The 22,232-nt window shown below is 48.1% G+C and overlaps 1 protein-coding gene across 4 annotated transcripts in view; it reads left to right on the top strand.

Moving 5' to 3' along the window:
• IGSF3 (immunoglobulin superfamily member 3) overlaps positions 1-22,232 on the top strand; it is a 93,577-nt gene that overhangs the window by 64,442 nt on the left and 6,903 nt on the right. For all 4 annotated transcript variants that reach the window (XM_009001964.5, XM_017975053.4, XM_017975052.4 and 1 more), the window contains 3 exons: positions 2,878-3,282; positions 14,358-14,768; positions 18,341-18,748. In XM_009001964.5, the coding sequence (XP_009000212.4) occupies positions 2,878-3,282; positions 14,358-14,768; positions 18,341-18,748 (1,224 nt within the window). The remainder of the gene's footprint in view (positions 1-2,877; positions 3,283-14,357; positions 14,769-18,340; positions 18,749-22,232) is intronic.

Raw genomic sequence — 22,232 nt, 5'->3', positions numbered from 1 at the left:
TGGGGCCCCTACCTAACAAAGCTATTTCCTCATTAGCATGAAATGAAAAGATACCTTGACATTTGCTAAAACCAAAGATTAGTTTTGCTTCTCACAGCGTAAAGAGGCTTCTATCAACATTTATCTGCCTGATATAATCAGTATATTAAATTTTAAGCCACCAGTCTGTGCCTTTGCTGGGAAAGAAACTTGTTATGTCAGGTCTTTCTGTTTGTCAGGGGACATCAGTTGTCCTCAGCAACTTTGTGTCCCCTTGCTGGGACTGTGTCACCACCTTTTTTTGCAGGTAGGGATGATGGTGCTTTTGGATACTCCCAGTAAAGATGGCAGTCCGGAAGGGTTTTTGTCCCTAACAGAGTCCTTCATTTTCTTTCCCTTCTGAAATTAGATTTACATTTATTTTCTAAAGCTTAATCCTAAAGATTGACCTGCTTTTTGCAGTAATCGTACGGCTCAGATTTCTGTCTTAGAAAGTTCCTCCAGCGATCGAGTTCCCTGATCGGCTCAGTCCCTGTGTCCATATGCAGCACTTGCGTGGAGCCAATGAGCTGGAACTTGGGGGTCAGCTCTCGGATGCCTAGTACTGGTAGTTTTTGTTTTGTTTTACCATCCTGGAAGGTTAGGAATATCCGAGGAGTGATTAGAATTAGTGAGGATTGTTTCTAGAAGTAATTTGTGGTTTCACGTCATCCCGAGTTTTTTTGTACTCACCATATGTCTGGTGGTTCTCGCAGCCAAGGGCACTGAGGGGCTCTGCCCTGGGATCCTGGGGCCAATACTGTTCATTTGATCTCTACCACCGTGATACCTCTGACCAGAGCCATAATCCGGTGGCCTAAAGGACTGAACAAGGAAGAATGGGAGGGCATTCTAAACTAACCAAGGTTGTCCTTTCAGTCTAAAGTTAACAATGACACACATGAATTTTCTTGTCAGTATAATTCGATGTGGGTCCCAAATGCACAATGAGCCATTATGACTGTTCAGTAGAGCAGCCCAGGTGCTCTGTGACCATGACATGTGCCCGTCTCAGGTCTAGACAGTCATTTGCTTGGAGAAGCTCTCTGTCTTTCGGGTGTGAGGCCAGGAGCACTTGGTGTGGGTCCTGCCCCTGAGGTTCTGTCCTGTACCCTCTCATGCAACACCTCCTACACATAGGTACAGTGACCGTCATAGCCACTTCATGCTTAAGGATGAGCCTCCATATCGTAAACTTTTTTTAAAGGGTATATAGAGATAGCTTATGAAATCCAAAGTGAAGGCTCAGAGTTTTCAGCAAATTGATCCTACTATCTGCCAACTTAAGTTCCCCATAGAGAGCCAAAAGATTCATCCTGTAGCCAGGCTTTCACATACAGAGTTTAAAGTACTTTGCTTTATTACTATTTTATTTTATTTTTGAGAAGTAGTCTTGCTCTGTCACCAGGCTGGAGTGCATTGGCGCGATCTCGGCTCACTGCAACCTCTGCCACCTGGGTTCAAGCGATTCTCCTGCCTCAGCCTCCTGGGTAGCTGGGACTGCAGGCATGCACCATCATGCCCAGCTAATTTTTGTATTTTTAGTGGAGACCAGGTTTTACCATGTTGGCCAGGAGGGTCTCCATCTCTTGACCCCGTGATCCACCTGCCTTGGCCTCTCAAAGTGCTGGGATTACAGGCCTGTGCCACCATGCCCAGCCCTCTATTTCATTTTATTTAATAAAATATAGTATATCTCATGTGCTGGGTCCTATTTGAAGCATTTTACAAACACTGATTTATTTAATTTTCACAGGGACCCATTTTACAGACGGGAAAACAGAGGCAGAGAGAAGTTAAGTAACTTGTTTAATGTCACTCAGCTAGGAAGTATCAAAGTCTTGGCTGCTGGCTCCAGTCTAGACCTTTAACCACTCTGTTATACTTTCCATGGGTAAAGCAACCTAAAAAGGCCCCTGGAGTCACTTACAGGTGGATTTGGAGGCTAACTCTGGCATTGACTTACTAGATGCTTGATATTGGGCAATTTATCTAACCTCTCTCTGCATCAGTTTCTACATCTGTAGGAAGAGATGATAAGCCTCCTGTTCTACAGGGTTGTCTTGGGGAAAAGCAGCTGGCACCATGCTTGCACCTAGATAGGGTTCAATAAATACTGGCTGCTGTTAGCTTTGTGATTATGATCGATGTGTGAATATTAAATAGTATTTCCAGGCTGAAGGAACTCTGAGGTACTCATATTGAGGAGTCCGGATTAGGGCCCAGTAGTGCTGCCCATCCAGTAGGGAATATTGAGAGACTACAGCCACTGAGAATGCAGAACTCTGCATTTAGGACAGTTGTCCCCACGCCACTGGAGGTCCCCACCTGCTCTGCCCTTGGATTTCATGAGGGACGTGGGAAAGGGACTGGAGGTCTACTCCATCTGCTTCCCTTTTTGGCCCCAGTGCATTAGGGGACCAGGAAAAGAGGTGTTGGGGCTGCGTGGTTGTGTTTACCTCCTATGCAGTGTAGGAGATTGGCTTTGGGGCTTTCTTTTCCTGTTTTCTCATGGAATGTCAAGATTTCTAGGAGTGACCCTGCCTCCATGCAATCAGTCCCTGAGAGGACTGTGGTGTCTCATTCCAGGGGAGCAGCAAATCCATGGGGGGATCTCATCGGGAAGGGTTGGGCTAGTGCAGCTCAGGAGGAATTGGTAGGCCTCTCTGTGGAGTCTTGTAAACTGGTGGGCTGGTCCTCAGCATGATAGTAAAAGCAACACAAGCCTGAGCACTGAAAAGGGGCCCCGAGAGTGTCTGCTCCATGCTGCTTGCTTTGCCAGCTGCCCATTGCTGATGTGCTACTGCCCAGAGAAAGCCACTTGCCTCCTCTGGTTGAATGTCTCTGCTCTCTCTGCAGAAACGGGCTTTGCCGTCACAGCCGTCTCTCGGACGCCGGGGGTGACCTACAGCGAGTCCTTTGACTTGCAGTGTATCATCAAACCCCACTATCCCGCCCGGGTCCCCGTGGCGGTGACGTGGCGGTTCCAGCCGGTGGGCACGGTGGAGTTCCACGACTTGGTGACCTTCACCCGGGATGGAGGGGTCCAGTGGGGGGACAGGTCCTCCGGCTTCCGAACCCGAACTGCCATCGAGAAGGCCGAGTCCAGCAACAACGTCCGCCTAAGCATCAGTCGAGCCAGTGACACGGAGGCAGGCAAGTACCAGTGTGTGGCGGAGCTGTGGCGGAAGAACTACAACAACTCCTGGACACGGCTGGCGGAGAGGACCTCCAACCTGCTGGAGATCCGGGTGCTGCAGCCAGGTGAGCGCTGCGGACCGGTGGGCTGTGCGCTCGTGCTGTCCGAGGAGGCGTGCAAGGTGTACCCCCCTGGCAGACGTGCCGGACCCCGACACGTGGAGCCCTTAGCATCACTTCCGCCTTGTCATTTCACTCTCAGCTTTTCATTTATAGACGTTTCAGATCAATGGGAGGTTTTACGAATCATGCAGTGGACTCTTGTATTCCCTTTCCTCGATAGCCTGTTGTTGTCTTACAGCATTTGTTTTCTTCCTCTGTGTGTTTTTGTTGTTTTTGAGCCACTGGAGGGAAAGCTGTGGACATTGGGACACTTCCTCCTAAGGGCTTCAGCATGTAACTCCTAAGAACCTGCCCCCCCGCGGCACCATGATCACTCTTGGAATTTTACGTGGCTGTGGTCCTATCACCCGCATTTCCCCAGTTGTCCCAGTCATGTCCTTCAGAGTTTATTCCCTTCCAAATCAGGATCCACTCGGGGATCACACATCACATTTGTTGTCCTGCCTCTTTAGACTCCTTTCATCTGGAACAGTTCCCTAACCTGTGTGTGTGTGAAGACGTGGACATTTCTGAAATGTACAAGCCAGTTGTTTTAAAGAAAGCCCTTCTCTTTACTCAACCTCATCTCCTGTAATCCTCGTACAAGTATGTGGAAGTGGTATCACTGTCCCCTGTTCACAGACAAGGAAATTCTGAGGAAAGAGGGAGGGTGATGGGCACTTACTGAGCACCTTCTTGGTGCTAGGTGCTGAAGGTCAGTTACTTTATTAGACTTGCACGCAACCCCAGGAAATATTTAAGTGACCAGCCTAAGGTCATGTACCCAGTGAACGGTGGAGCCAGGATTTGAATCCTGGTTGTCTTTCGCCCACAGCATTGTCTGCACCCAGGCTCCATCCAGTTGTCTGGGGCTTGAATTCGAGTTCCTTCCTCTATGGAGGCTGAGTCTCTTTCAAAGTGGATCATAAGGATGCATTAATTTGGGGAGCATTAGTCAGTGGCTTTCACCTTCATGCAGCTCTTCCGCTGACAGGTGGGAGCAGCTAAGTACATGCAGCTCTTAGGGTTTTCTTCTGTCTGTCCTTGTCTCCTGCCAGGTTAGAAGCTGGTGGAGGGTGGAGCCCAGCTGGTAGGCTCCTGTGTTTCTTCCCTCATCCAGCCCATGCTGGCTTGAACGCCTTGCCAAAGGATTTTTCTGCCCACTAACAGCCACGGTTAGTGCCTGACCTGGTCTGCTAGACTACTTTAGGTGGCCACAGTGTTGTTTTCAGCAGTGTGAGGTTAAATAATGATAAACTGTGAGTTTCTCCTTCACCCCTTCTCACCCTAACAGAGTTCTGTTGTGTAACACATTTGGAATAAGTGAATTGTATATATGATGAGACTGTTCCTTTGGCCAGTGAGAGCCTCTGCTCGGACTGACAAGATGCTCTGGGAAGAGGCTGTTTTGCTTAAGTGGATTTTCAGGTTAATGGAAGGTTAAGCAGAGACCCCATTTCATGTGAACCCTTGTTGTGGAAAATGTCAAGGTACCCACTTGCCTGCATTATTGAGTGGGACATTAGGATTGTAATTGCACCTTTTTTCGGTTCCTTCTGGCTCTCAAGGTCAGTTTTCGGAGCAGCAGTCCCTGTCACGTGGTTCTGCAGCTGTCGAAGGTAGAGGTGCTGACCCCAAGACGTTGTGTGACATTGCCTCACATTGCCTTTTTGAATAAATCCCTAGTATCTGCCTGTTTCTGGTGGTACTTGGAATCTGAGGCTGGAGTGCCTAAGGGAAGAATACAGAATGAGTTCACTGAAGGTTCTAATTATTTGGATTAATTTATGACGTTACTAAAGGCAGACAAGGAAGAAAATGTTTGAAGTCCCTCTGAGATGCCAGGTTTGTGCTGAGTGCCTTACTCATGTTTTCTTTTTAAGTTTATGCAGCAACCTCATAATGTAGGTGTTTGTATCCCTATTCTGCTCATGAGGAAACCAGACCAAACCAGCCCTGCTCTGGTGTCTTCCGTAGAAATGTCCCCTGCCACCCCTGTTTTAAAGAATATTGTGTTGAATATTCTTATTCCATCAGAATCCAAGCGGCTGGAAATCTTGATGGAGGCCAGCCAGCAGGTGAAGCGGCAAAACTGAGATTTGAAGTGAGGTTGGAGCCCAGGTCTCTCTGGCCTCCGTAGAGCAAACACTTTCACATTTTCCTTTGTGTCATAATTGCCCCCAGGTAGATAAAGTGGCTGGAGGGTTGGGAGACCCCGGATCTGCTCTGAGGATGTCTTTGTGTCTCCTGTATTTGGCTGGTTTCTGTTGTGTTTTCACTGTAAGGTGAGAATCAACAGGGGTTGGCATAGGAGGCTTATGAGTATCACTGCAGTTGGGCTGTTATGCGGCCCCTACTTAAGGGTGCACGGTAATGTTCTTCTACGGCCCTCTGGAGGCTAGGAAGAGCAAGGTGGGTGCGTGAGGCCGTGCAGGACTCCCAGAGGGCGGCTGAGGCACCAGGAGAGTGCATCCCCGAAGCGTTACTGTCTCTCCTCTATTAAATATTTATGCATTTAGCACTTCATATTTTCCAGAGAGCTTCCTATGAGTTTTTACTCTTTTTCCTGTGTACTTTGGTTCTGGTGCATTCATTTTGGAGAAATAGAAGTAGAAAAATGCATGAGAGCTGACTGTGTGCTAAAGACTGTTGGACACATGCTGTGTATTATCTCAGTTAATCCTCACTGCAGCCCTGGGGGGAACATACTGCTTTCCCATTTTGTAAGTGAAGTAACAGAGGCTCAGAGAGGTTCTCACTTGCTCAGATTAAATACCTACTGAGTGGGGAAATTGGGATTTGAATCCAGGTGTGCTGTGTTAAAAAGCAATTGGGTTGGGAGGCCGAGGCGGGTGGATCACGAGGTCAAGAGATCGAGACCATCCTGGTCAACATGGTGAAACCCCGTTTCTACTAAAAATACAAAAAATTAGCTGGGCATGGTGGCGCGTGCCTGTAATCCCAGCTACTCAGGAGGCTGAGGCAGGAGAATAGCCTGAACCCAGGAGGCGGAGGTTGCGGTGAGCCGAGATCGCGCCATTGCACTCCAGCCCGGGTAACAACAGCGAAACTCCGTCTCAAAAAAACCAAAAAGCAATTGGGGTAGGGAGACTTTGACCTTTTTAAAGGCTGTGTAATCAGAGATTACTCTTTCTGCATTCAGAGTTAATGGTGTCCTTTACAGAGGGATTTTCTCCTTGTAGACCGATGATGATGTGGAAGAGTCACGGCACTGGTGTTACTGGTCGTAATCACAGTAGAGCATTTCTTGTAAACTGTTCTGAGTGCTTTACACATAATAAGTTAGTTCCTCCTTCCTTCATCCGTGCAGTGCCGTGAGGGGGACTGTTTCGCTCAGCTTCACAGACGAGGACACTGACACGGAAGTCATGTAAACTCATCGGTGTGCCACAGTAAACAGCAGAGCCAGGATTCAAGTCAGGCAGGCAGTCTGGCTCCAGAGTCCAGGTTCCTAATTTTATTATTATGTGTTCTAGACAAGCGTTTTTCTTCTCGGGAATCCTCTTTGGTACCGGGTACTTGTGTTTACTGTTTCCTCTCTCTGGTTAACCACCCCTGATTTCCTAACCCTCTTTAGCATATCCTTAAATGAGTTTTTTTGGAAGTTGGGGTCATAAGACACTTGTAGAGGTTCCTCGAGCCATGGTTTGCTGATGGCAAAAGGTTAATCTTGTGTCCCTTTTAACTCCTGATTCTTCCAGCTTCTGCCACAAGGTGGCTCCAAGACTTGGGGGATACCAGAGGCTCGACACCAGCGCTGTGCTCTCTTCTTTGGCTCTCCCTGCATACCTTGCCGCTCAAAACATAGATTCTCAGCCCTGCTCTGGTGTCTTCCATAGAAATGTCCCCTGCCACCCCCGTTTTAAAGAATATTGTGTTGTATATTCTTATTCCATCAGAATCAAATAGGAATCCGGGGACTGTTGACTCAGTCACGCTAGTCCATTTATCATCAGCCTTCCGCTGCTGTGATATCATTCATCTCAGCAAGGTTCTTTGTGGTCTGTGCCCCAGACTCGTCCCTGCTGGGGCCACCTGCTGATCCTGCCCCCATGTCAGTACCCATCAGAATCTCTGGTGGGAGGCACAGTTGCCTTGCTGTGGATCTGTTGTTATCCGAGCATTCCTTATGCCTGCCTTCTGCTGTGTATGCACATCCCCGGCAGAATCTTCAAGGAATGCCGTCACTCCCATGTGGCCACTGATTAGCTGAGCCTGAACCCCACTGATCGCAGTGTGACCCCCCCAAGGGGCATTTAGGCAAGACTTTCAGCCAGTTCGACATGTTTGGTTCCTAGTTCTTCATCAGTTCTTTTCTCTTCTAATTGTGAAGCATAATCACTTTGCTTCCTTCTGATTTTCTTTAGCTCAAAACACCCTCCAATTATACCTCCCTAAATACAGAAGCAGTCAGGGAAATGCCAGCACTCATTTTCCAAATGTTTACGACAATATCTTGGTTTGGCTATTAAATATTGTACATTAAAATCGACAAAGCAATACACAAGCTTCCAGGAGGACAGCCTCCGGCGGTGGAAAGCCGACTTGTCAGAGGGTGTATTCTGCTGGGGTTTTAGTGATGGGCAGTCAGGATGAATATTTAATACCCTCTGGATGTTGCCACATCGCTTTTCTTCTCTTTCTTATTGCTGACCTGGCACATTGGGATAGTGGAGGGCTTTTCTTTGACTTCCATGAGCCCAGAGCACGTGAACACTGGCTCTCTTTGTCACATTCTAGTGGGTGACTGGCTGCCCCATCCCTCAGAACTGGCCTCTGCCTTCTTTCAGGGGAGTCTGGGGTTCTCTTTCTTCCATCCTAGGTGGTGTCTGCCTGTTGTCTGTGCCAAGATAGAATGAGCGTGAGTGCAGGAGCCCTCAGAGGAGTGCCCAGCACTTCCCCCATGCCTCAGGCCTGTTGTCATGGTAACACCAGGGCACTTGTTATTGGCATCAAATAGCCAGGGTCACTGCTCTGCCTGCAGACAGGTAAGGCAGGGTAGTGTGCATCTGGGTTACTTTAATTAGCCATTTCCACCTCCAGACTCTTGTGGCTTTCCCCTTGCCCCTCCCTCCCCTTCTCTCTGTACGCATGTTTGAGCACCTACTAAGTGCCAGGTTGCCATGCTGGTGAGGTTGCAGAGGTGGGTGTGTCACGTTCCTGCCTTGCAGGCTTTGAGGAAGGCAGCACGCCTAGGAACAGAGGAGAGCAGAAAAGCATTACAGGTGTGAAGGCAGAGCCAGCACAGGGCATGGGCAGGGGCAGGAGGCATGAGGAGGGAATGGGGTGAGGGTGAGGGCAGGAGGTTGGGAAGGAGGAGTGGAGCATTTCAGGCTCAGAGGACAGTGTGAACAAAGACAGTCACAGAGGGTGGGAGCAGCATGCTTATCTTGAGATGACTAAAGCATGGGGTCTGCTAGGGGTCCACCTCCAGGCAAGCTGGCAGGGATCAGGCAGTTCTTTTTGTACACGGGAGTATGGAGTGAGGGTGGGCATATATAATGGCTAAAAGCAAGGACAGACCAGGCAGCCTGGGTTTCAATGCCAGCTCTACCACTGAACCAGCTGTGTGACCTTGGGCAAGGGTCTTTATAAAATTGGGAATAATATTTATTTCATCGGATTGGTAAGGACCAAGTAGTTAATATTTATAAAGTGCCTAGAATAGTGCTGAGCACAGAGGACCAGGTTAAAGTTTGCTAAATAAATAAGAATATCCAAAACTCAGAAATTAGGACTTCAGCTCATACCCAGATCATATACTCCATTTTTGTAATAATTTGTAATATTTCCTTTACCCAGAAATGAAATTCATATATGATATAACATTCCTAATCATCTCATCTTTAAAATTTGCTGTACTGCCCAAGTTGTGGGATAAAAAAAGATTTTTTTAAAAAGTAGTTCATAGTAAAATACTGTATTTCAATGTAAATACACTGTAAATGCTCAGGACAGCTATGCTAGGAGGCACAGTCAGAGTCAGCGCTGCCTCTGAACGCACGCTGACGGCCACTGTATCAGGGACTTGTGACCTCGAGCAGCACCGCCATCCCCACAGGGTTTCTGAAGTCTCGGGCAACTCTTGCTACAATTCTGAACAAAACAAAGGAAAATCCTCTCCTGACTGACCTGGCATATATTAAAACCATGCAAAATAAAAGTCTTGTGATTATAGTAAAATGAAAGTTCTAGGCTCAGAGACATATTTTTTGCCCATATGAATGTCATTCGAAAGTCACACAGGACACGGAGGCAGAGTTTTGTTGCCTGGAGTTGTCCCAGATAGGATTTTACATCTTCAATGGCTTTATTCCATTGAATATATATACCCCTCCCCAAATCAACATGGCACCCAAAGACCTGCTTGTGATTAGCGGCCTGATTGAGACCTGCTCTCTCGGGCTATGGGGTGGGCAGCCATGGACAATGCCTCGTTTGCCATTTAGGAAAATCCCCTGGCTGTGGCTAAGCCTGGAGGCAGGGAGTGTCGTATGCAGGCCAATTATAAGAGCCTGAGAAAGCTCACTGGGGGCCCAAATAGGGAATGGCCGTGCAGAGAATGCTGAGAGCAGGGGTGTTAAGGACAGAGGGGTTCAGGTATAGTAGCAGTTTGGCCGGTGCCACTGGTTTCCCAGCCGGCTCACCCTGCATTCTCTCCTAGTCTCTCGTCTGACTCGCTTCCCTCCACTTGAAAAATCTCTCCTGCTGCAGCCACTGGCCTCCTCTATCTCTGGCATGACTGTCCGTTGTCCTTAATAAAGAGCAGCGTCTTCCTCCCTCACTGCCCATCTCTTCTCACCTGCCACCCACTGGCTGCTGCTCACACCACTGCACAGAAACCGCTCTCCAGACTTCCCGGCAGCCACCTCAGCAGCATGGCTGTGGCTTCTCAAACTTGACTGCATCAGAATCAGTTGGAAGGCTTATGAGACCAGGTTGCTGAGCCTCACCTGCAGTTCTTGTGACTTAGTAGGGGCTGGCAAATTCCCAGGAGGTGCTGATCTGCAGACCCCTGGAGTGTACGCTGAGGGCCACAGGTGGTCAGGAGCAAGTGCAGGCTCCAGGCCCCTTGCAGTGTGGCCGAAGCTTACCTTTCTAACCTCATCCGCTACAGCTGAGCACTTACTCCTCCCGGAACACAGTACACAGGGCAGTTGGCATCTTTCCCCGTCCCCTCGCTCTGGCATGCCCTTTCATTCTCCTCCTCTGCTTGTTTCTCAGGGCCTAGCTCAGAGGCCACATACCTTTTGAAATGTTCTCTCTTCTATCAGAATCAGAATTGTCCCTCTGTTTAAAAAGTAACCACATTTATTCAACTATTCGTTTATTAATATAACAGTGATTGGGTCATAGTCCCTGCCCTGCATAGGCTTAGAATTTTGTAGGAAAGAGACTTTGAAATTACCTTCATCGTAAGGCAGCAGTAACAGAGCGATAGTGGAGGGTAAGGGAATCCTTTACTGAAGAAATGAATGAGATTTGAGTGAGAAGAGCACACAGAGTGGAGTCCGCAGGGAGGGTAGGCTGGCTGAGGAGAGCGCTGCTCATCTCTGCTGCGGACTTCTTCCCTCTTCCTGATGTCGCCCACCTTGAAACCACCCTATCCTGGCTTGTAACAAACACAACAGCCTCTCCTACAATACAAAACACAGATCTTCCAAGTTTTCATCAGAAGCCTGGGAAGGAAACTCTCCAACTGCAGAAGGAAAGGGTCATTCCCTCAAGCAGGGTCCAGCCCTGGGGGCTGCAGCGGAGGCAGCTGCTAGGTTGAGCTGGAGTAGCTCTGGGTCCCTCTTCCTGCCTCTTGCTGGATTCTTTCTTCCTCCTGCCGATTAGCTGTTGGGAGTTAACCAGTCTTTTCTTTCAAAGCCCAGTCACTTACTCGGCCAAGTCCAGGGTTTCTCAAGCTTGAAGCTCCCTGTGAATCACCTGGGGATCTTGTTGAAGTGCAGATTCTGACTTACTGGGTCTGGGGTAGGGCCTGAGAGTCTGCATTTCTAACAGGCTCCCAGTTCCTGCCGGTGCTGCTGGCCCAAGTCCAGCACTTTGAGCAGAAAGAGTGCCACTTATGCTTGTCAGCTCCCAATCTAAATGTTGAGCCTTGAACTTGGGACAAGGCACAGAAACCAAAAAGGAATGAGACTAGCTAAAAATTGACTGGGTGTTTGTTATGTATCAGGTTCTGTGCTAAACTCTTTTTATAGACAATTGCTTTTACTCTGCACGGAACTCCTCATGGGGATAGATACATATTGTTCTATTTTGCAGATGAAAACACCTGTGTTCTGTAAGGAGGCAGGGCTCTCCTAGCTGTGTGGAGGAAGGTGGTGCTGGCAGGCTGCACACCGCCCAGGGCAGGGCTTCGGCAGGACGTGGGAGGGCTCCCTGATTATATGTGGAGATTCCAGTCTCCCCTGTGCCTCAGGAAAAGTCCTACCTGCCTGGAGATGTGGGAGGAAACCCAGAGCATAGAATAGGAGCTGACCCCTTACGCACCTGTCAGATGGGCACCAAATTTTAAAAATGCCTCTCTTTCAAGCTTCTCAACACTTCACAATATTTTGACATGGGAAGGCAAAAGAAAAAATGGAAATGCTTTGAAACATTTCTCTTCCTTGGATCCTTGTTCTCAGACCATGTGACTGAATTGAAGTTCAGTCATAGGATTCCAGTTTAACATATGCAGTTACTATAGCAATTGAGGTTTCCTTAGTAACAGTTGCAAAAATAATCCAGCCCCAATTAATAATACATTTTAAAGCTCTTTCTACTCCAGGCTGAACAACCCAGTTTTTTTGGCCAAGAACCAGATAATTCAGGTGGTGTCATTTGCGCTGATATAGATATCATTTGCATGCGGCGAATTGGGTTGGAAAGGAATGAAAAGGGAGCCGGTTGTTTCAAGTATTATAGGAATCCAATCTGAAAGTCGACTGGCAAGCTAATGCAAATGTAGTCTCCAAAGCTTGGGAGCTTAAGGGTAAACCTTTCCCTGGATTCCCAGTGTGCCCTAGAGGACTTTCTGCGTTTGAAGAAGGGAGAAGGCAAAAGATTGGACTTGCTAACAAAAAAGATGGACCCGGGAGGGCGGGGCCGTGGCACATAGGATTTCTCTCTAAGTGGTGCCTGGTGTGTTCTTGCTGACGTGAGAAGGTCTGTGGTATGTCAATTCAACAAGTCTTCCTGGAGAGAATGTCTGATTTACCACTGGGAGGTGTGTCCTCAGCATTGCTCAGTTATGGCATTGGGAATTGGACTCTGCCACACCTTGGCTTCCTAATCCTTCCACCCATTCAGGACATTTGTCTGTGTGTTACAGGGGGACCAAGTGGCAGTCTGTGGCTTTCACAAGTTTTCATCCCATGATGCATGGGACTCGCCAAAGCAAGCCTAAGCAAGCTGGCAGGCCAGGGGCATGACAGTGGGCTGGGTCCTGGGTCTGGATGCAGTTCCTGGGGTTGAGCTGGCCTTAAGAAACAAGAGTCTGACCAGCAGAGTGCTGGAGCCTGGCCAGGCATCCCCGCCCTGCCCCTCCCTCTGGACAAGCTCAGTTGGAGGAGGCCCAGGTTGCTCTCCCTGGGTGGAATCTGTACCTTGCCTCTGCTTTCTTTCTCAGCTGGCAAATGGTTTGGTCCCTGCGGCCAAAAAACTAAGTGTGAAGAGAGTGGTGGAGGTGGAACAATGCTTGTACTATGAGTTTCCTAAGAGGAACCTAGAATGGTTTCTTTTTTCATATTTAGTAGTGGGAGAGGGTGGGTGGGGGAATGCAGAGCCAAGCAAAATGATGATGGAGTGGGTGAGATCTCAAATCACCTTCCTAGGATGGGTTTCATTAGACTTTAGCTTCTTGCCACTGGCAAGGTGAACATCGCCAGTACTTAGCTGCAAGAGAGGTGTTTCACAGTCTGCCCTCTTGTCTGTTTTTGGAGTGGGACATTGAAGGGAAGGGAGGACTACAGTTGGCTTTGCCTTGCCTCGTGGTTTCCCGTCTTCTTGGCCTTCTCTCTTACTCCCCCAGAGGAAGGCTCCCTGCAGCATCCTCTCATTACCTGTTGTGTTTTTCCAGTGTGCTCTCATTTGCTCACCCACTCATTCACCTATTTCAGCAAATGCTGATCCGAATGCCTTCCTGGCCCAGGCGCTGTGCTAGGCTCCGGGGGGTGCAGCGACAAGAACATCCACTAGGCGGTCTGCCCATCAGGGCTGGGACTCTGCGGGGGTACAGCGATGAGAACATCCACTAGGCAGTCTGCCCCATCAGGGCTGGGACTCTGGCCTACTCTTCAGGGTATCCTCAGCACTTAGCATCTTGTGGGAAACTGAGTGGGCACTCTGTAAATACTGGCTGATTGAGTGGAAAGAGCTTGATCTCTGCCCTGGGGGAGCTCACCATCTAGGATGGGAGAGAGATGCATGGACAGACAGCCCAGAGATACGTAAGAGGGTGCTAAGGAAGTGTATTGAGCCCAGGGGACGGGAATGAGGGCAAGTGGAGAGAAGGGTCAGGGTGGGAGGCGGCAGAAGGAGACGGGCAGAGAGGACAGCAAGGGCAAAGGTCAGAGCTCAGGGGAAACTGCACCAAGGGTGTGTGCCTGTGGAGGGTGCTTGAGGGTGAGTCGTAGGAAATGAGTCAGGACACGTGGGTGAGGACCAGATCCTAGAGGAACTCTGTACTGTGAAAAGGAAATGTTTCTCTATAGCTCATAGGTAGTTCAGAGCCATTAAATTTTTCAAGCAGAGACCTGATATAGCCAGATTAGTATTTCAGCTGGATCACCCTGGGAGGCCTGTGATGGTGGGGAGTGCAGGCAGCGGATAGGGGAGAGATGGTAGAAGCGTGGCACGGACAGACAGAGAAGGATCCTTAGGGAACCTGGGCTCTGTGCTGCCTTCTTCTGAAGGCACTGAAGCCAGCCTGTCTTAAATCTGGAGGAAACCTGGCTCAGAGCCTCAAGGTGGATGGGCCACGTTTCTGGGAGTGTGTGGCAATTCCTCTGTTCCCCTCTCCTTTGCAGTGACAAAGCTGCAGGTGAGCAAATCGAAGAGGACCCTGACCCTGGTGGAAAACAGGCCCATTCAGTTGAACTGCTCAGTCAAGTCTCAGACAAGCCAGAACTCCCACTTCGCAGTGCTCTGGTACGTCCATAAGCCCTCAGATGCCGACGGCAAACTCATCCTGAAGACCACCCACAACTCCGCCTTCGAGTACGGCACTTATGCGGAGGAGGAGGGCCTGAGAGCCAGGCTTCAGTTTGAGAGGCATGTGTCGGGGGGCCTGTTCAGCCTCACCGTCCAGAGAGCTGAGGTCAGTGACAGCGGCAGCTACTACTGCCACGTGGAGGAGTGGCTGCTGAGCCCCAACTACGCCTGGTACAAGCTGGCAGAGGAGGTTTCTGGGCGCACAGAAGTCACTGTTAAACAGCCCGGTAAGGACGCAGGGTACGGCTGTCCTGGGCTAGCGGGTGTGGTGCAGAGACTGCCTAGGGGTGGACGGAGCTCCGTGGGGCTGGTGTGGAGAGACTCTCTGCAAGGTACATGCCGGGTGTGGGTGCAGGTACACAGACCATCACTCTAGCACGCTGCAGCTCCACCCATTTTATCTGCATGGGTCCCGATGCTGATGGCAGACTCATGGAAGCATCCTTGACTCTGCTTCTGTGGACACCATCTTCACCAAGGAGCAGCCGGAGAGGGCAGCTGTGGTTAGCAAGATGTGGCAAAGCAGAGTTCTTGGCAGCTCCTGCATCTCCTTCTGGGTTTGCAGTTTGCACCCGGGATCTCAGGCTGGCACCAGCTCCACACCCAGAGTTTTCTGGTTTTATGCGTCTGCATCCCCTTCTTCCTTAGCTCCCAGCGCAGCCCCCACAAGCCCTTCCTATCTCCAAACTGAATCTCCTTCTTTGGCCCCTCTTCGACCCCAGGGTGTAGCCCTTATTCTTCTCCCTGACAGGAGGCACTCAACCTCTGCTAGAATGCTTCCAGGGAGGGAGAGCTCTCACTCTGCAAGCCTCAGTTCCACTTTTGGGTAGCTCTGATTGTCGAAAAGATCACCTTCCTGTAATTTCCCTCTTTAGATCTGCCCCTAGAACAACAAAAGGTAAGTCTGGGTCATTTCCTTTCAAACACATGAAGCGTATACCCCTTTCAATCTCCCCTCTTCTGTTAACGATCTCTAGTTCTTTCAACTTCTGCTCACATAATGTAGCCTTAATGGCCTCTCCATCGCCAATTCTCCGTCCCTACAATTTGTGGTTGCTGCTACCTTCCTTCCTGATGGGCCACGGGGGTGCTGTGTTGCCACCCAGAGTCTCATCTCGAGACCTTTGCTTGTGTCATCCTCATTGTCTGGAATGTGTTTCTCCTGCTGCTTCTCCCCTGTCTTCACCCTATCCCTAAGACTTCATTCAGCACCACCTTTAGGAAGCCTGCCCTGATTTCTCCCATACCAGTATGGGTCCATTATAAAACACATAGTCTAATAATGGTTTGTGTTTCTTCTATACTACACTGGAAGCACTTTGAGGACAGGGCTGTGTCATATCTTCAGCCACCAGTCTGGTACTCTTAGTAAATACTGGTTGAATAAGGAATAAATTATTGCTTTCCTTGGGCACCCCAAGGCCTTGGTACTTACTGTTCTCTCAGCCTGGAACATGTTGGCCATAGATATTTATTTATCTTGCTCTTCCTTAAAGGGGGATTCCCAGCTCATTTTAACTTAAACGTAAGCCCTCATCACTCTAGCTTTCCTTCCCCGGCCTTTCCACAATACATATCACCACCTGACATTCTGTTAATGTACTTATTCATATATAAGTAATTACTAAGTATTTATTTATATTTATACTTAACACAGACTCACCAGTTGCTATGCATTATGTTTTATATTAGAATGCATATATAGCCACATTTGTTTTCTGTCTCTGCCACTAGAGTCGAAGCCTCCTGGGTAGGCATTGGAGCTTGGTTTTCTTCACCATTGCTCATCTCCTAAGGAGGCCCGTTCAGTAAGCCAGTGGAACCCAGTACCGAGCTCCAGATGTGGCCTGGCCCCTGCTGAATGCAGTGGGTCTGTCCTCCTCCTTTGCCTGAGGATAGTCTATTTCCAGGGATTCTCACTGGCCTCATGGTGGCATTTTCTGCTAACCTCTGCTGGTACATGAAACAGGAAGCTCTGGTCTGAAGTGATTCCCAGTGGCATTTTTGGTGACCTGACTTCAGGCCAGTCCCTGGGGTTTTTGAAAATGAAGGTTGTCATTGGGCCCACCAGTGTTCTTTTGGTTCCTATTTTTCATCTATTTTCAGTTCTAATTATTTTCTCTACTGAAAGAACACGATCACCCCCGTCCCTCTGCATTTCCCTCTAGTCATGACCATCTTTTCCTTTCCTCATTTGTACTGAAACCGAGAGATTCTTGGAGGGGCCTAGACTTATTGAGGGGATTTCCCTCTCTGAGACTACAGTCAAGCTAAGTGGGACAGTGCAGAAGGATTGGAAGGATCCCTGTCCACACATTTAATGAAGTCTCCGTTATAGTGAACTTTAAAACTGTAAATGTGAAACTCACAGGACACCGAGTGAAACAGCTTTCCCTGTTTCAGTTGACAGTTTTGATTTGTATCGTTTTCTTTCGGAAAATACATACACACCAAAAAAATTAAAAAATTAAATAAAAAACCCAAGAAACAAAACAAAACAAAGAGAGTAACCTTTCAACCCTGAGACAACCACAGTTAATATCTTCATATGTATATATATATATATATATATTTGAATGGGGAAGGAGAAAGGGATTTCGTTCTATAAAGTTGGTTATTTTATATTTCCTAACTTGAGTTACAAAAGTAATCATGAACACTGTAAAACATTCAGGCAGGTGTAACTGAAGGGTGTAAAAGTAATGAGTGAAAGTGCCCAGCCTCTCTGCCTCTGACGTCACTCAGAAGTCTCATTCCTGAGGTGCTACAGTGTATTCATAGTGTCATAGCTTTTAGATACGTCTGGTCCAGAGAGAGTCATTTGGGCCCTTGTGAGATCATAGGCATGCCATCAAGGTGTGCTGTCATTAATGACACTTTTCCACTGGAGGAGACTCTGCTTGGCTGAGTTTTCAAAGCACCCAGTTCCATTGGTGTCAGTCTTTTCTTTTTTTTCTTTTTTCCTTTTTGTTTCTTTTGAGGCAGCGTCTTACTCTGTTACCCAGGCTGGAGTGCAATGGCATGATCTTGGCTCACTGCAACCTTCACCCCCCCCTTGTAGCTGGGATTACAGGTGCACACCACCTCTTTTTGTATTTTTTAATGGAGACAGGGTTTCACTGTGTTGGCCAGGCTGGTCTCAAACTCCTGGCCTCAAGTGATTCACCCACCTTGGCCTCCCAAAGTGCTGGTATGACAGGTGTGAGCCACCACACCCAGGAATCTTTTCTTTACTGCTGTCATATCAGTTGTATTCCCACCCTAAGAGGGAACTTGTGTAGGTTTTTGTAAGAAAATTGAGAACTACAATTCTGAGGGTAACAGATGAACAGATTAAACTGGGTTTCCCCCTGCAGTTTCTGTGCGGTTGGCAGCCCAACATTTTCTAGCCATCATATGGTCAGTTTTAAAAGTTTATTCTTTTCGGGGTTTCTCACCATCCCCTTCCCTGACTGTTCCCAGCCACCCGCCTCAGTCAGCCACATGCTTTGGGGTCTTTTGTCATTTGGATGTGCAGTCTCTGCAGCTTCTGCTCATCCTCCCGTGAGCCTCAGAAGTGATGAGGGCTGTGACTTCAGGGACAGCTGTTACTGTAACATCGAACTCCTCAAAACTCAGGCATTCCAACACATGATCGAGGAACTCAGAATGTTTAGGGAGCCACATCTGAGAAATGTTTCTCCTAATGGAGCCCATCTGCCATCCTTCTGTGTTTGGAAAGTACCTTTTCACCCACCCTGGGAAAGGATGCATGTGGATTGTCCTCTTGTGGCTGACTTCTGTTTCCTCACTGTTCCAGATAGCCGCCTGAGGCTCAGCCAAGCCCAGGGGAACCTGTCGGTTCTGGAGACCCGGCAGGTGCAGCTGGAGTGTGTCATCCTCAATCGCACCAGCATAGCCTCCCAGCTCATGGTGGAATGGTTTGTATGGAAGCCCAACCACCCTGAGCAGGAGACTGTGGCCCGTCTGAGCCGAGAGGCCACCTTCCACTATGGAGAGCAGGCGGCCAAGAACAACCTGAAGGGGCGGCTGCATTTGGAGAGTCCTTCCCCCGGCGTGTACCGGCTCTTCATCCAGAACGTGGCTGTGCAAGACAGTGGGACCTACAGCTGCCGCGTGGAGGAGTGGCTACCTAGCCCCAGTGGTGTGTGGTATAAGCGGGCAGAGGACACCGCTGGGCAGACAGCTCTGACAGTCATGCGACCAGGTGAGTGTCCATGTCCCCAGTCTTCCACTCCCTCTGATGTTTCCCCTTTAAGTATAATATTTTATGCACTGGATAAAATTATTAATAAATTATTTGCAGTTAAATATATGAATGTCTATATTTGTATGCATTTATATTCAAAATTGCCTGAATTTTTTTCTAGTGAATGGAAAATTGCACATCTGGCTTTGGCCTAAGGTGATTTGATTTCTTAATCAGAATAAAATCTGGCCATTCATTATTCCAGGCGCACAAATCTTTTTCCAGATTTGAACAAATGGTGAATATGACAGAAATCTTGAAAGAATAACCATGTTGTTAAAAAAAATTTCAGCTTGTGGATTTTCAGTGGAAAATAATCAGGTTACAAGCTTTAAATAGAAAACAATGGATTGTGTATAGCCTTCACTCTCTCACTTCCCAATAATTTATTTTTATTTTTATTTTTATTTCTCGAGATGGAGTCTCACTCTGTCGCCCAGGCTGGAGTGCAGTGGCGCGATCTCGGCTCACTGCAACCTCTGCTCCTGGGTTCAAGTGATTCTCCTGCCTCAGCCTTCCCGAGTATCTGGGACTACAGGCGTGTGCCACCACACCCAGCTGATTTTTGTATTTTTAGTAGAGATGGGGTTTCACTATGTTGCCAAGCTGGTCTCAAACTCCTAACCTCGTGATTCACCCGCCTCGGCTTCCCAAAGTTCTGGGATTACAGGCATGAGCCACCTGGCCCAGCCCCAATAATTTTATTAGTACTAATAGCTATTGTGTGTGGCCTTTTGTTTTCCTTGTGTTTATTGCTGTTTCTGAATATCTACATGCATATAATCACTAGGCATAATTGTTGCACATTTAAACACATAAGTAAAGCTAAGATGTGCAGGATTCCTGTGTCCTTTGTAACATCATAGCATCATCCATTTGTATTAGGGTGAAAGTGGATCGTTTCTGTAAGGACCTGGAGTAGAAGTGAATTCGTGACCCCATCAGTATCTTGTTTGCTTTCTGAGCATCCTGACATTCACATTTGTGGCCTTTGGCACTATTGGAAGATTTCATAATGTCTTTATGTCTGAGTAGAGCAGCTCATTTCGTTGGTGGGACATTGGATCTCTAGGGTGGCGCCAGGTCCCTTAGAGCATGGAACACACTTCAGGGAGGTGCTGCAGCCTTGATTGCAGGCAATGGACCGTATCTCATTCACCTGTGTCCTGCCTAAGCTGCAGGGGAAATCACCTACCTCCACTTTGAGCTAACTTCTGTTTTTCTTATGAGCTTTTATTTATTTATATATATATATATTTTGCTTTTTGCCTTGCCTAGAAATGGCTGCACGTCTTTTCCCGAAGGTGAAATTGTGGAGAATGGCAGCTGAATGCCCCGCTTCCTCAACTCCCACCCATTCTGCAGGTCACCACACTGAGGCCCCCAGATGGAATGGGAGGAGACACATGTTTATTAAGTACAGCTACATCCCAGCCATAGTTAGGAGACTTCCGTTCAGGCTTCACATTAACCCTGAGTGGTAGGTTTTACTCATGAGGAACCAAAGCCCGGAGTGAAGCACCACACAGCGAGCAGGTACAGGCGGAGTGACCCCAGCTTCCCTCCTGCCACTCTGTGTGCTTCCAACAGGCACCTGAACTGTTGGCCCTCTGTCTGTCTCCTGTTCAACCCTATGAGCAAGCCTGCATCAGCCTGCCTCCCATCCGTTGGTCCATCTATCCCTGATTGCACAGGTTGATTGTACTAATTACAAAACATTGGAAAACAGAAAAGTATAATTTTGAAAGTTAGCCATAATCTCACGGCCTGCAAACACCTACTGTTAATAATTTGGTGTATATTTTTTGGTCTTTACCTCATGTCTTCATATTTCCTCTCTCTCTAAACAAAGGCAGGATCTTACTATTTTATGCGATCTTTTTTTCCCACTCAGCTTTCTTTTCTGAGCATTTTTTCATGTCTCTGAAAGCATTTCATAGTCACTATTTTTAGTGGTTTCATAACATTCATTGTGCAGATGTACTTAAAATGTTTTTTTTTCGGAGGGATACATTAAACATGTGGAAGCCTTGGAATAATATAGTTCTAAAAGTATTGTTAGGGAAATCATCACCTTTGGCTGCTAAGGGTTGACCATTCACTATATTCTGAAATACATGGAATGAAGGGCTCCCACCCTCACTAAGATTGCAGATGGGGAGATTAGTAGTTGTGTTTGGCTCGCACAACTGGGGAAGAGAGAAAGCCACAGTCATCACACAGGCCAGGAATCAGTGGTCACTGAGAGCCAGGGAGCCATTAGCATCACACAGACAGCAGGGGCAGAAGTCAGCATCTTTCCGTGGCTTATACTTGGAAAAGAAGAGAGTATTAACATCTGAACAGGGAAGAAGGTTGGCACATTCTAGAAGGGGGCAGATGCAGGAAACCAGATTGGTAGAGAAACATTGTAAGGGGAGAAGATTGTGGGAAGGTAGAAATTAATTTCTTTCAGGAAACTGGTATTGAGTCATTTATGCAGATAAAGCATGAAGGGGCCAAGGAAAATGTTAAGCAATCTTAGAAGAGAAGAAAGCAAAGGGAGAGTGGAGAGGGAGGAGGTGCTGCTGAGGAGCTAAATGCCTGATGGTCTCTGGCCATCTTGTCCCTGGCCGTGATGAGTGCCATTGCATGTCACCCAGGACCACCTCCCTTGACACCTTAGCCAGTTACCAGGAGCCTGGGGATACCTGCGGATGTCAGACTCTGGAGGAGAAAAACACTGGGGAGCTCCCCATTGCACTGCAGTAGCCTTGGAGTTACAACTGAGGAGTCGAGTGAGTTTGAGTTGCCTGTGAAATGATTGAATAGTCCCTGCCTGGCCACTTTCTGATCTCAAGTGTGTTCTTGTCCCTGAGAGAGCTGGGCCTGCCACCTGTAACTGGTTACTGAGCCTCCTTTTGCCAGCGCATGCCGAGATTCCAGATGGGTGTGGTGGGGGGGCTGTGCAGAGGGGCTTGGCAGAGCCCCCAAAGGGCAGTGGGAAGCCCAGCTTTGTGTTCACCTGTGAGTGATGCTAAGCCAATTCATTGAAAGTCCAGGGCAATACTTGGAAAGTGCTCCTATTTGGTCTTCCTCCAAGTAGGATCTGATTTGGTAGCTCTACTTTGGTTTACATTACATAAACAGGGCCAAAGGGAGGCCTTTTAGGAGTTAGAGAATGAATTACTTGTTTAGAACATACTACAGTGAGCCAAAAAAAAAAAAAAAAAACCACAAAACAGATACGAGTCTGTCTGTTGGCATCTGTGAGCTGTGACTCACCTGCTTGGGGTCCCTCTCTGAGGTTGACTGTGTGTCTCCGGCCTAAGTGGGGAGGACACTTTGTGTACACCCTCCTGAGACAGTCCTGCTCACAGGGTAGGGCCCTTTCAGCCTCGTCAGCTGTGATTTCGCTTCAGTCCTTGGAGAGACACTGATCTCCTTGGTCTCACTGTGTTTT

Source organism: Callithrix jacchus, chromosome 7, assembly GCF_049354715.1.
Source record: "Callithrix jacchus isolate 240 chromosome 7, calJac240_pri, whole genome shotgun sequence".
In the NCBI taxonomy this organism is placed as follows: domain Eukaryota; kingdom Metazoa; phylum Chordata; class Mammalia; order Primates; family Cebidae; genus Callithrix; species Callithrix jacchus.
Note: the sequence above shows the minus strand (reverse complement) of the source record. Positions and strands in the feature narration are given on the sequence as shown.